We start from the raw sequence: 14,999 nt of genomic DNA on the forward strand, positions 1-14,999 counted from the left end.
TGACACTTTGACTTGTTTTGAGGGGAGCAGGTGAATCCGCACATCACACCCACGGATTTCCGCGTCCTGATTTCTGTGCCGGATAAGCTGTTGGCACCCTGCAGCTGCACGCTCTGAAACTCAGACAGGGTAATCTTCACCACGTCTCCCTTGGAATAGAGGGTGCCTTGAAAAGTGACCTGGCTGGTCAGGGAGATTTCAATGTCATTCTTATACTCATGGTTGGTGATAACAATCTGCCTGTAGGTCTGTTGCTGGGGTACTTGAGGGGTGATGGCGTAGTAATGGTTGCCCCAGTACCCGACTGGGTAGAGAAGGGACGTGACACAAGCTCTTGACCTGCAGCTGACTGCCAAGACAGAGACCTCTTTATCAGCTTGCACGATGTAAGCATTTGAGGAATAGGTGTTACCCCGCATCTCAACCTTCCTCGGTAACTCTACAGACATCCTCTGGCCAGCGAAGAGAGAGAACTCCTTCCTGAAAGAGGACTGGTAGACTTGCACTTTGACAAAGGTAGAGGCAGAGTACGAGGTTATCATCACCTCCAGGCGCGAGTCCGAACTCGGGTCATTGTTCTGCAGAAAAACATTGACAAACTCTTTGCCAGCAGGACTTGCTGAGCAGAAACCTGAGAGAGAGAGAGAGAAACCCTTAAGACACTACATGTACTGCAGAACCATACTGGATTTAGATACATTTAAGGTCTCATGTTCCACCAATTCACGCACACCCAGATATACAAGATTTATATAAAGTTACACATGTTCTGCATCATTTGTTAATTATCCTATTTGCATGATCTCACCCTACAAAAACCTAAAGTTGCTTGAATTTGAATGCTCAGCAGTATTTCACAATGTCAGTTAGTGTTAGGCTGAAGCCAGTCCATTGGGTGTAGAGCTACCTCACACTGCGACTCAAATTTCATCAGCTCTGAATATTAGAAGATTCCTCCCCCGGCTTCCAAATTAAACAGCAATACAGGAAGTCAGTTCAAGCCGAGACAGTCGCACAAAGGAATGACCAAGAACCAGCCGCCTTTTACAAAACTCGAACGGAATTGACTGTGGGCAACCAACCTGCATAACTCCCATAAAGGTAATACGTTTTTTTTACAGTTACTGCTCACCGCTGTGAGGGTTATGTATTTATTTATTTATTAATAAAATGTTTCTGCTTTGAAATGTTTTCCTATATAGCAGTTGTAGGCAAAGGGTGTATACAAAATGTCTGTATCGAGTAACCTAAAATAGTCACGAGCAAGTCGTGCAAAACCGCCTGTTGCTGCAGATAAAAACAGCAACTAACCACACAGTGACAAAACAGGGGGACGCGTTCAAGTTTGGGTCTCCACAACTAAAACTGCTGGGAAGGGGAAACAGATCACCACGTTGTGTAAAGCCCAGCGATTTAAAACAACTGAAGACTCACCTCCGCTCAGCACAGAGAACACGCAAATCAGCAATAGTTTTCGCCACATTGCTAGAAGATAGAAAATATATAGGCTTTAGAACTTGTGTCATGTTTCGCGAGTGCAAAAGCTGAAAAACACCGCGTTCGGATCAAATCACTCCACGGCAGCTTGCATGCGTATCCGTTTGATCGATGTATGTAAATTCAATTTAACAAAGCCGTCTGCTAAAGAACACGAGCCTATTAAAAATCTACTTTGGTAGAAACTTTAAAACAGTCTGTGTGAACTACATGGAGGTCGAAAAGCTGCCCTGGCATAACTTTGAAAAAAAAAGGGTATTATTTTAATAGGTATGAAGGGGTGTATTGTGGGGGGTATTGTGCATATAGAAAATATATATTATCTATGTAGATCAGCGGTCCTCCAGCGTGTGTAATAAGGCTTACAGTAAAAACTGTAGCGCGACACCTTCAACGGGTTCTTTAAGGCTAGTTTTGTTATTGAAGGCAGTGGAGCGATCTTACAGTACAGGTACGGTTACAATGTGCAGTATAGCCTGCCTTTGCGCGCTGCCAGACCTGTTTCAACAAGCGCAGCGTGCGTGCCCAGGCCTGCGCAGCTTTCAACACAAGCTGTGGAACCACTTTGTAGAGTTTCGCATGGACGCGTGCGTGTTGTTTATATATGTGTACATGCATGCTCGTTTAGTTAACAGCAAATCGTTCACCCTAGCACTTGAAAAGTACTTACCAGAAAGCGGTCTGAACTAGCCCGGAGGGACTGGTCCCTATTTATCGAGTTTGAGGTGGGCTGCTTCTAATTAGCATCGCAAACTCGGCTCACCTGCGGGGCTGGAGGTGCTAATGGACCGAGATTCAATTGTTGGCTTGTGTTGACCTTCTTGGCATTAACTGTAACTGGTCGTGTGTTCAAAAGGCTAAACTAGTGAACATAATAATACCACTACGGCTAATTATAACAATAATGCTTCTAATTAATAAATATACACATCAGAGTCCTTGTTAGTACGGTAGGTGTTTCTGTGTACATCTCCATTCCAAGTAGTCTCGTCTACGAGTGAATGCGCCGCATTATTTACAATGTGTTCTTTAATTAAAGAAGCACGTAGGAGACATGAATGCATTACTTTTTTTTTTTCTTCACAGTCGAAACTCACAGGATATAACATGGATTTCTGAATGAAAGAATGAAAAAAACTACTCGGGAATTAACTGAGGCGTGCGTGCAAGGCGGGCAGCCAATTATATTGAGCGACTGAATAAGATAATAGAGAATTGGTCAGAAAGGAGGGTCTGGAATCTAGACAAAAAAAAAAAAAAAACTATTCCTATAGCATATTAATCTGATCTATATGACAGAGCGCTCCAAACACGACTCCCAAAGGATGGGAGAGCAGATAATTAGTGCTGTTAGGTGTTTAAACGCGGAGGCGTTTAACACAGAAGGGTCGTGAAAGTCATGTTTAACGGTCTTTTTTTTCATTTGTTATATTTTCTTTTGTGTTCAGTACGGCTCTTTCATCCGCAAAGCGTTTAAACCCTGGGTGGCCAACGCTATCCCTTCCACGCCTGTTCTAAATGGGTTAATTGAACCAATTAAATATCCATCCACGCCCTGAAGTCGTTCATTATCTCATTTTGCCTGTTAAACCTGCAGTGGAATGGCCCTCCACCACCTGCTTTAAATGTACTGTCTTGTGTTCAGTTTAGCACAGAACCCAAGTAGAATATATATCTGAATCTGTTTAAGATTAACAAATAGATCAAATCCGTGCGCACACAAAATAACCCGCGATGAGGATTCTCATACTAATAAGAACAGGGATGGAAATCAGACTGGCCTGGAATGGGTGAAACTGTTATGCAATATCAGAGTCTTCTTTTCATCCTTGAAAGCAACTGCTAGTGTTTGAAAGAAAAATAGATTTTAAAGTCTCGTTTGCACTATTAAAAGGTCCAGCAGTGGAAAAGTTTCTAGTGCCAAGGAGAGGCAAGCAATGGATTTAGGCATCACACAGAACTCTGTTTGCACAAACGACTGTATTTGCAGGAACTCGTTGATTGCAATTGTGTGGCATCAGCTACCTGCGTTTGAAACAACGTGCTGTCTGAAATATGCAGACAGACGGTTACAAAGTGGGCAGACCTTGTTATACTTGCTTGTCTAGTTCTTCGCTTTGCTGAAGAAACAAAACATCATCACAGTAAACAAAGAAAGGTATTGCAATGTTAACTGTGGATGTAGGACATGCAACACATGGGGTGGTTTGTCTAATTGCCTTGTGTCTGTAGCCCTGACACAGGCTGCTCCAAGTCTGGGTAATTTCAAGGCTGTCACGATTGATGCTGCAGCGTTAGTAGCAGAAGTGTGCAGCACAGTGTGCTGACCAGGCTGTGCTCGCCATCGTTATACAACGCAGTCTTGTATGATTTCTCACATCTCACAATGCTGAACAGCACACTGAAGCTGTTTCGCTTTGGCGCTCGCATTAAACCAATGCAAACTGGGATAAAATGTTCTCCATATTAGCCAAACTGCACAAGCATGCCTCAGAGGCAGTACAGATGGAGAATATAAGAACGCGTGCATAGTGTCTGCAAACGCGCTTTGTAGTTCTAATAGAAATATCTGATCTTTGACTGCCAACCCTCATGAAAGTTCACCTCTAAAAGCAAAGTTTAGTAAAGCACATGTGAGCATTGTGAAGAATAGTGAGGTATGCTAAAGCATATTCATAAACACGGCAAGCCAGGGTAAGCTATGGGAAACGCACTGTGAAAGCAAAAATTCCATGGTAAAGCTTTATAAGGAAGGGATCTAGCCGTGCCTTTTTTGACACTGTGTAAGCCTTGGAAAAAAAAAACAACCGAAAAAACAACCCCAATTTGAAATTGATTTCTTTCAGGGTTAATGAAACAGGGGCAAATGCTTTGTTTGCCTGCCATGACCAGAGAGCTGTCTATTAAAACTGTATTGGTTACATGTAGCAGCTGCAGCATTGAACACAAGGAGGGGAAAACCTAATCGAGGTGATACACATTTCCGTATTGTAACCACAGAGCAGAACAGCTGTGCTGCATTATGTCACAGGATAGTATACGCCACATGAAAAACCAGCAACCCCTTTTAGTGTGAGGCAAGTCATGAAAACATACTTCAAAGATTTCAAATCAGTAGCAACCGTGTGCTGTTTCAAACAAAATCGGGTAGTTTTGAGTTGGACTCGCAGAAAACCAATCATAAAGTCAAATTTCTCACGAAGCGGAGATGTGAAAAAGCGCTGAGGTTGCAGCTTTACAGAGAAATGTCTGGGTCGGCCAATTTAAATCTGCTTTCGTGATCACTATCAAAGCGAGAACTCAGAGAAACATTACAATGCAGGCTCTTCACTCAGTTCCTGTCTGACTATTTTTCTTCACCTAGAAAAAACAGTTGTGTGGGAAACAAAGTCCAGAGCAGGTTTGGAGGGGTTCAGGATACTCAAAGTGTTCTGCAATCTCTTTGGTAACATTAAAATGTCTCACATTTACTGTGTATTTACACAGCAGTTACTTAGTCAATACAGTGTTATCATGCATAGTTACAAAGTACTTAAACTTGTCTTTGTGATTTGCATCAGATGTTCTCCTTTTCTTAGAACATCTTACTCTAGTCTCTTGTATTTTAGCGGATGTGTTCTGTGGTTTAATAAAGTGTCGGACTCAGAGTCTGCTTCCTGTACCATTTCTCCCTGTTGCTTCTCTGCAACGTAGAAGCAATCCTTGAAAATACAAGGAGGAGGGAACGTTTCAGTCTGTACAGTGCGGGAGAGCAGAGGCTCTGCAAGAGCTGCTGAACCTGTTTGTTTGCATAGTAGGTTGGCAGCACGGAGCATTCTGGAGTTCACGTTGTTATTGAACAATAGTTGGTGCCTTGGTACTGTGAAAGGTAGGACGTTTCCTTTTTGTTCCATCAGCATTTTCTTCAGGGTTTGCAGTTTGCATGCAGGTGCTAGGTCACAGCGGTCACTTGTTACTGGACCTAGCCATGAGGTGTCTCTTGACGGTCATTCCAGTCTAGGACTTTGTTCCAGCCCAGTCTTAAATTAGCTGGGGAAAACCTGGCTGAAAAAAAATATGGGGACTGGAATGACTCTATAGGGTGAGATTGGAGAGTCTGGTTTAGTCTGACTTCCAAGGGGTTGATTCGCTCTGGACTGTACAGCACTTTAGAGAACGCTGATATTATAGCATTGTGCTCTAATTGCCCCGTGCTTGCTGTGCCTTTGGGAAATGCATCTGAATTCCCGAGCACAGATGAATAATGCAAGTGTGTTTGAATCTGCCTCTAGCTTAGGAGTAGGCTTAATGGTGTGCTGATTAAATGATGCAGTTGGTGGTTTTGCACAGTTCGCAGTGCCTTGCTGTACTGGTTATCTCGCGTTCTGCGCCGTCACGTCTGTGAGTGTGTTTTCAATGGCTCGTTGTCCTGCACACTCAGCACAGCTCACCCTGTTCAGATGAGTTTAGATGCCTTGCTCCCTGTGCGGGTTCTCAGCTGAAAGGGGAAGGAGCAACAGTCTGGCTGTATTTGTTTATGTCAGGATCTGCGACTGTGCACCACAGCGGCCATAAACAAGGAAGCTTGCTGTATATATTGCAAAGTTGCATAACTGTGCAATGTAGCACCTTGCCACACCACAGAAACTTTAGCGCACAACCCCTTACTGTTTGCACTGTACACTATTAGGTTATCTAATCCTGCTTCATTTCCTTTTCCTATATTATCAGAGATTTAAAAATATAACAGAGTGTATTCTGCACAAGAGGTGAAGGTGTGCTAAAGGATTTTAGTTCCTCACAGTCTCACATTGGAAGAAGGCCCTGCAACTCAGGCTAAAGCCCCTTTCACCCTGGCACCCCTACCCGGGTCCGGACCCCAGTTTGGGCTACTCGGGTCAGAATCCCGTGTAGTGTGAAACCACATACCTGGGTCAACACGCTTTGACCCGGGTTGAGCAAGACAAAAGGCATGAAGGGAGTTTATAAGCCAACCAAATAACAAAGAGTGAAGTGAAGGTTTCACTTCCGCAGGGAGCGCTTCTGTTTATTCTTTTTAGCCATATTGTTGTTGATTGAGACACAGACACAGATTGAGAGTCAGATTGCAGCGGAATGAAGAAGCATTCGCTCCAATCAACGTCTGTGCTGACGGTTCCAGAGAAGCTTGGATGGAAGCATCTGTAACGAGCGGCTTCCTGGGCATTGATACGTGCATTGTGAACATCTGTCGCCCAGGTCAACCCTACTTTATTAAGTGTGAAATCACTTAGCCGAGCCGCATGACACCGGGTCCTGACCCGTTAGAACATGCCAGTGTGAAAGTGGCTTAACACGTTGGCGTGTCGTGTCTAGTCTAGTCTAGTGGTTCCCACCTTGGGATGGCAGTGTAGTGCAGTGTCTACGGTACGTCAGCACACAGATGGTGAAACGTGATCAGACACTGTCTGCTAACTTCATGCATATTTTTTTAAGCAGTATTTCCTTCATTTCATAATTTGTTTTGCATTTTGCATAACAACAAAAAAAAAAAACATTCACTTCCTGTCTTGGTACACCTGTTGTGCACATGTGATTAACATCCTGGTATGTTTTGTTCTCTGATTTTCTAGTTCCTCCTTCTCCTCCTGTAATCAGACAGCTGTTCATTGCTCCTGTACCGTACTGTGTGTCAGCAGCAGCTGGTTACTAAGGAAACGTCATTCCATACATGGTAGGCTCCTCCCCCTCCACTCTTCTCGGCAAGGGCTATTGTCCAGTCTGCAGATGTTCGCTGTGGAAGCTATTTTAAAAGTTGATGAAGGGGTCTCACAATTGATAAATAGGAAGCTGACTTGTTTAACGTCAGAGTAAGAAGTTGAGGAAATTAAGGGGTGCTGTTTTAATTAACATGAGGAAATGGCTTTGTCTTAAATATCATATAGACGTGTTTCCTTTGTCGTTAGAAAAGTTTACTGTGGCAAAGCCACAGTAAGAGCATGGCAATGAGCATTGAGCAATCTGGTAAAAAGCTAAACTATGGTAAATGCATTATATATATATATATATACACACACAGCTCTGGAAAAAATTAAGACACCACTACAAAATTATCAGTTTCTCTGGTTTTACTATTTATAGGTATGTGTTTGGGTAAAATGAAAATTTTTGTTTTATTCTATAAATTACTGACAACATCTCTCCCAAATTCCAAATGAAAATATTGTCATTTAGAGCATTTATTTGCAGAAAATGACAACTGGTCAAAATAACAAAAACGATACAGTGTTGTCAGACCTCGAATAATGCAAAGAAAATAAGTTCAGATTCATTTTTAAACAACACGATACTAATGTTTTAACTTAGGAAGAGTTCAGAAATCAATATTTGGTGGCATAACCCTGATTTTCAAGCACAGCTTTCATGCGTCTTGGCATGCTCTCCACCAGTCTTTCACATTGATGTTGGGTGACTTTATGCCACTCCTGGCGCAAAAATTCAAGCAGCTCGGCTTTGTTTGATGGCTTGTGACCATCCATCTTCCTCTTGATCACATTCCAGAGGTTTTCAATGGGGTTCAGGTCTGGAGAGTTTGCTGGCCATGACAGGGTCTTGATCTAGTGGTCCTCCATCCACACCTTGATTGACCTGGCTGTGTGGCATGGAGCATTGTCCTGCTGGAAAAACCAATCCTCAGAGTTGGGGAACATTGTCAGAGCAGAAGGAAGCAAGTTTTCTTCCAGGACAACCTTGTACTTGGCTTGATTCGTGCGCCCTTCACAAAGACAAATCTGCCCGATTCCAGCCTTGCTGAAGCACCCCCAGATCAGTCCAATTTTCAGCTTTGCCCAACACCTGGTCGTCTAATGGTTAGACGGAGACCTGGAGAGGCCTACAAGCCACAGTGTCTCGCACCCACTGTGAAATGTGGTGGAGGATCGGTGATGATCTGGGGGTGCTTCAGCAAGGCTGGAATCGGGCAGCTTTGTGAATCAAGCCAAGTACAAGGTTGTCCTGGAAGAAAACTTGGGTTACCCAACTCTGAGGATTGGTTTTTCCAGCAGGACAATGCTCCATGCCACACAGCCAGGTCAATCAAGGTGTCCACCAGATCAAGACCCTCTCATGGCCAGCCCAATCTCCAGACCTGAACCCCATTGAAAACCTCTGGAATGTGATCAAGAGGAAGATGGATGGTCACAAGCCATCAAACAAAGCCGAGCTGCTTGAATTTTTGCGCCAGGAGTGGCATAAAGTCACCCAACATCAATGTGAAAGACTGGTGGAGAGCATGCCAAGACGCATGAAAGCTGTGATTGAAAATCAGGGTTATTCCACCAAATATTGATTTCTGAACTCTTCCTAAGTTAAAACATTAGTATTGTGTTGTTTAAAAATGAATATGAACTTATGTTCTTTGAGGTCTGACAACACTGCATCTTTTTTTGTTATTTTGACCAGTTGTCATTTTCTGCAAATAAATGCTCTAAATGACAATATTTTTATTTGGAATTTGGGAGAAATGTTGTCAGTAGTTTATAGAATAAAACAAAAATGTTCATTTTACCCAAACACATACCTATAAATAGTAAAACCAGAGAAACTGATAATTTTTTAGTCGTTCACCAGAATAAGAAAGGTCTGTACCGGGTGTGGGAACAGTGTATAGATATATATATATATATATATAGATATATATATATATATATATATATATTATATGAATAACGTCCTTTTGTAAAACTTTGACGTTTAAATGACACGATAAACTTGAATTATGTCTTATTTCATAATTCTGTTCATGGGAATGTTTTGTAAATATCAGTGTTGATTGTTTAAATATAACAGTTTGCAAAATATCTCTTAGTGCATGGGATAGAAAAGGAAAGGGTTCTCAAAGAATCCAGCAATGAGACTAGCAACACACCAGCTCTCCACTCCAGCAAAAACAAGCTTGTAGGCAAAATGTCCTTTCTGAACACTTTGTATAGAAATAAGGTGGGATTACACTTTTGATGTGTTTTTTTATATAAAAAAAATAAGGACAGAAACCCTTTTTGCACGAATATCAAACTCCACTGACGATGCATGCTTTGTATGTTGCAAGAGGTCTTCTGGAGCAAAATAGGGTTTATGGGTGTGATTCGCCAAATATTTATGAGTTTACAGTCTTCTGATTGAAGGGGGCACCCTTTCATTTTGTGACACACATTGCCCTCTAGTGGCGGTGTCTCAGAATGGATTCAATAAAGCACAACACAACATTTCCTGGTATACTATAGGCTCACATTTAAGCTGTTTGTTTTTCCCATGCTGTAAAAGTCGGGTTGCCAAGTTCTCAAGGTAAGAGAGACAAAGTGCTAGTTTCACTACGGTACTCCTATAAACAAAATAATAAAGAAAAAAATACAAAACAAACAGGTTTTATTACTACTATGAACTGCTTGTTATCTCTTTCATTTCATATTAAATAAGAAGCATTTCTTTGAATAAATAACCCCAGTCCTTCATGTCTTTCTTTGTTCCAGTATTCCACCATGCTGCGGATCCTGATCTTATGTGTCCTGCTCAGGGCTGCAGGTGGGGGTTCGGTTCTGTTGTGGTTTTACCATGCTGTCCGTTTTTTTTTTTTCCAGTAAGGAATAACTAATGTAGCTGAATAAAAGAAAGCTACAATGCAACGATTAGCATGAAAAGTATTCAAGCATAGCGCACCACTGTGTGGATGTCTTGGCTGATCGTCCAGTGTACTGAAATGCAGAACAGGGTTAGACATTTCCAGTCCAGCTCTAACCGTTTCTCTGCCCTCTTTGTTGCAGCCTCTTTGGAAACTGAGGGTTATTCGGGAGACTTTTCAGGTAAATAACACGGCTGTTCATTCTGACGATGACAGATCTGCTTCTTTTAGAGGCATCCGGTAATCTGAATTTACCACAGATTCCTTCATCATCTTCAACTAAGTGTGCTACATCTTCCCATCTGTGTGTATTGATTTATTGTGTGTGTTTGTTCATTCATTCATATTATTTGATTTTATTTTTTCATCCAAACTATTAAAATGAAGATGATGAAGACCTTCAAGAAGTTTATGTTAAAGGTAAGATATTATATATATATATATATATATATATTTATTAATCATTCCTGAAAAGTTCTAAGTAACCTGAAAAGTTTAAAATCTGTTTTCTTTCCTCATGTTAGCTTTGTTAACGTTATCACTGCTCCCTCTTATAGTGCGGCCAAAGTTTTGGTTGTTCACTTTTTCTTTCCACTTCCTTGAAACTTTAAGACGTTTCAATATTGCAGCTGGACTACAGCAGTAAGACTAAGGGGCTGTTTGAAGTGGCTGCCCCTGCACCCTAGCACAAGCTGGATTGCATTCGAGTATTTAACAGCAATCCAGGATTCCCCAATGCTGTAAAATGCTCAAATAGAATCCATGAGGGGATTAGCTCGATCAAACAGCTTGATCAAACGGACCCCTTAACAATATATGTGATGTGCATGGAAGCTGGGGGGAGGCCTGTAATAAAATTATTATACTTACTATTTTTACAGATGTGTTGAAAACCCAAAGGGAGCCTTCCACAGGTGAGCATCTGTACAAAAAACAAAGAGCTTTGGCAAATTATATGATGGAGGTGAACTGCTTTATGGTTTGGGTTTAGGGGTTCAGGGTTCGGGGTTGGGGTTCAGGATTCTGGGTTGGGGTTGGGGTTCAGGTTCAGGATTCGGGGTTGGGGTTCAGGATTCGGGGTTGGGGTTGGGGTTTAGGATTCGGGGTTGTGGTTAGGATTCGGGGTTGGGGTTGGGGTTCAGGTTCAGGATTCGGGGTTGGGGTTCAGGATTCGGGGTTGGGGTTGGTGTTTAGGATTCGGGGTTGTGGTTAGGATTCGGGGTTGGGGTTGGGGTTCATGTTCAAGGTTCGGGGTTGGGGTTCAGGATTCCGGGTTGGGGTTTAGGATTCGGGGTTGGGGTTAGGATTTAGGGGTTTGGGGTTCAGGATTCGGGGTTGGGGTTCAGGTTCAGGTTCAGGTTCAGGGTTTGGGGTTGGGGTTCGGGGTTGGGGTTTAGGATTCAGGATTGGGGTTGGGGTTTAGGATTCGGGGTTGGGGTTCAGGATTCAGGGTTTTGGTTGGGGTTGGGGTTCAGGTTCAGGATTCGGGGTTGGGGTTTAGGATTCGGGGTTGGGGTTCAGGATTCGGATGGTTGGGGTTCAGGATTCAGGGTTTTGGTTGGGGTTGGGGTTGGGGTTGGGGTTGGGGTTGGGGTTTAGGATTCAGGGTTGGGGTTTAGGATTCGGGGTTGGGGTTAGGATTCAGGGTTCAGGATTCGGGGTTGGGGTTTAGGATTCAGGTTCAGGATTCGGGGTTGGGGTTAGGATTCAGGGTTCAGGATTCAGGGTTGTGGTTTAGGATTCGGGGTTGGGGTTTAGGATTCAGGGTTGTGGTTAGGATTCGGGGTTCAGGTTCAGGATTCAGGGTTGGGGTTCAGGATTCGAGGTTGGGGTTTAGGATTCGGGGTTGGGGTTCAGGTTCAGGATTCGGGGTTGGGGTTTAGGATTCAGGGTTGGGGTTCAGGATTCAGGGTTGGGGTTCAGGATTCAGGATTTGGGTTCAGGATTCCGGGTTGGGGTTTAGGATTCGGGGTTGGGGTTGGGGTTTAGGATTCGGGGTTGTGGTTAGGATTCGGGGTTGGGGTTGAGGTTCAGGTTCAGGATTCGGGGTTGGGGTTTAGGATTCGGGGTTGGGGTTCAGGATTCAGGATTCGGGGTTGGGGTTTAGGATTCGGGGTTGGGGTTCAGGATTCGTGGTTGGGGTTCAGGATTCAGGGTTTTGGTTGGGGTTCAGGTTCAGGATTTGGGGTTTAGGATTCGGGGTTGGGGTTGGGGTAGGATTCGGGGTTGGGGTTCAGGATTCAGGGTTCAGGATTCAGGGTTGGGGTTTAGGATTCGGGGTTGGGGTTCAGGTTCAGGATTCGGGGTTGGTGTTCAGGATTCAGGGTTGTGGTTTAGGATTCGGGGTTGGGGTTTAGGATTCAGGGTTGTGGTTAGGATTCGGGGTTCAGGTTCAGGATTCAGGGTTGGGGTTCAGGATTCGAGGTTGGGGTTTAGGTTCAGGATTCGGGGTTGGGGTTTAGGATTCAGGGTTGGGGTTCAGGATTCAGGGTTGGGGTTCAGGATTTGGGTTCAGGATTCGGGGTTGGGGTTTAGGATTCGGGGTTGGGGTTGGGGTTCAGGTTCAGGATTCGGGGTTGGGGTTTAGGATTCGGGGTTGGGGTTGGGGTTCAGGATTCGTGGTTGGGGTTCAGGATTCGGGGTTGGGGTTGGGGTTCAGGTTCAGGATTTGGGGTTGGGGTTGGGGTTTAGGATTCGGGGTTGGGGTTTAGGATTCGGGGTTGTGGTTAGGATTCGGGGTTCAGGTTCAGGATTCAGGGTTGGGGTTTAGGATTCAGGGTTGTGGTTGCGGTTTAGGATTCTGGGTTGTGGTTAGGATTCGGGGTTGGAGTTCAGGATTCGGGTTTGGGGTTCAGGTTCAGGATTTGGAGTTCAGGATTTTGGATTGGGTTGGGGTTAGGAATCTGTAGCCAAGCCTGTTTTCTGTAATGGTTTCTTGTTTTTTCAAGTCCCTGCTAATCTGACACATGGTTGTTTTTCCAGATGCTCAGTCGAGCCCCAGTTCTTGGATCATCCCTGTTGCAGTCGCTGCAGGGCTGGCGGGCCTCACTGCCCTTGTTATAGGTACAGCCTGTTTACCTTATTACTTTGCTGTGTGGAAGAGGCATGGCAGATTTTGTTAACACAGATGTGAATGGACAGGGAGAGCTCACCAGCCAATGCATTATATCCATGTTTTCCTACAATTTCATGTAGTACGGTTTTGAACGTCGTTTTGTGTGTGTTCTGTTTGATATCCGAGTTTATGCTTCGAAAGTTAGAGAGTCTTTTGCACCAGACTTTCTGCAGTATTTTAAACACTACCAATTAGTAGCATCTTTGATAGCAAGTTCAACACCAAGTAACAGCCTCCCCCTTTTCTTTCTTTTGAAATTCAGCAGGCATTTTGATTGGGAAGCGATGCCGCTCACGACCGCAAGGGTAAGCACATGCGCTCGATCGTTGCTGACGGACCGAGTCACTGAATTGTGCTATTTGGGACGTTTTGGATATTTGTTTTCTGGTGCTTTTATGTGTTTTGGTAGTATTGCGGAAATCAGTTCATAATAATAACATTCAGATGGGTTTTGCACATACATTTGCCCTTGCCCCTGCCCTAGTTGCTAAGTAGAGTCTCTGACTCTCTCTTTCTCTGTCTCACTTGAAAGCACTCGTTACACAGCACTGACCTGTCTTCCATCCGCAGGGTCTATACAGTTCCTGTGGAGCAATCCAAAAAAGAGGCAGTCTGATTGCAGCAGTGGACAGGAGGCCCAGTCTACTGGTGTGGGTGCAAACGCTGCGTGCGTTTCAGGACAAAGTGCCAGTCTTGGAAGCTGTCTTCAAATTCCCTGCTTTTAACACAAGCATGCCCTCACTGGCAATATACCAGTCCAGGGGCAATGCTATTGCAATTACTCCATTTCAAGAAAAACTGTTTAAAAATAAGTATGTTGTAAGATTTGATGCTGTTTATATACGGTGCGCCTCATGATTAAGTAATTCTGTTGATTTCACAGCTACATCATGTTGAGGGTGAATGGCACAAAGTGCTGTGTGTGCACCCTTGATTGAGTCTCTGTGTTGCGTGTGTTGTGTCAGATTCGAACTGCAGCACTGTATTCATTTGCTTTTGGTAAAACGCGGTGTGGGGCTCACGTCTTGAACGTAATGCATTGCTGGAGATGGGCTTTTATTTCTTGGCTTCAGCCGTATGGAGGTGGGGGGGCGCTCTATTCAAAGAGCCGGTGGAGGGGATGTGCAATCAGCTTTGCTGTGTCCTTGAGGTGTCCAGTTAGATATTTATAATAGAAAGCACTAAGCCCTTGTGTTGCTGTGGTACAGCCACGCGACATGTATGTATGTATATGGAAAATATGCCTCATTAAAAATTGATCTTTACTGTTTAATTATTCTTATGCAGTTCTATTTTGTTAAAAAAAAGCTGATTTTTACGCACCCGGTGGAGATCCGCTTGTACCGTACAGCACCCAATCCAATGCGCTGTGTGTATTTAGTGATGTGATGCAAGTAACTTGCCTCATTTCCCCTTTGACAATTAGCACTCTTATAATCGCCTTTTATTTGAATGGGAGTTTTGCATTATGCCACCTGGTGGCTACTTTAGTGTACTTCACTAAGATTACTTTATGATTGTCGCAGATTACTGTGCCTTTTGAAATGACTAAGGTCTGTTTGTTAATAATGACTAATTACTGTACTACACTCGTTTAGCTAATAGATTTGCAATGTACGTGGGGTGGTTTTATGTTATATACTGGAAATGCTGTTGCTGCACTTACTTGCTCAGTTCTGTAACTTACCAAGAAATTGGTTTTGTATCAGCAAGAAATCTTTTTTAAATTGGTAAATAAAATAATAAAGCCAC

General features: G+C 43.6%; 1 protein-coding gene across 4 annotated transcripts; it reads left to right on the forward strand.

The window, feature by feature from the left end:
* Nucleotides 1–884: 884 nt before the first annotated feature.
* On the forward strand, nucleotides 885–14,998 carry si:dkey-262k9.2. Of its 4 annotated transcripts, none has more exons than XM_041226647.1 (9): nucleotides 885–1,101; nucleotides 7,089–7,189; nucleotides 9,984–10,035; nucleotides 10,275–10,313; nucleotides 10,520–10,552; nucleotides 11,014–11,046; nucleotides 13,115–13,195; nucleotides 13,513–13,552; nucleotides 13,818–14,998. In XM_041226647.1, the coding sequence occupies exons 2-9, from the start codon at nucleotides 7,187–7,189 to the stop codon at nucleotides 13,861–13,863; spliced, it is 327 nt and encodes a 108-aa protein (XP_041082581.1). In that variant the 5' UTR covers nucleotides 885–1,101; nucleotides 7,089–7,186; the 3' UTR covers nucleotides 13,864–14,998. The 4 variants fall into 4 exon arrangements, with proteins under 4 accessions (XP_041082581.1, XP_041082579.1, XP_041082578.1 ...); XM_041226646.1 differs by having other exon boundaries at nucleotides 896–1,101; nucleotides 13,510–13,552; XM_041226644.1 differs by lacking the exon at nucleotides 13,513–13,552 and having other exon boundaries at nucleotides 893–1,101.
* The last annotated feature ends 1 nt before the right edge of the window (nucleotide 14,999 follows it).

This window comes from Polyodon spathula, chromosome 24 (assembly GCF_017654505.1).
Source record: "Polyodon spathula isolate WHYD16114869_AA chromosome 24, ASM1765450v1, whole genome shotgun sequence".
In the NCBI taxonomy this organism is placed as follows: domain Eukaryota; kingdom Metazoa; phylum Chordata; class Actinopteri; order Acipenseriformes; family Polyodontidae; genus Polyodon; species Polyodon spathula.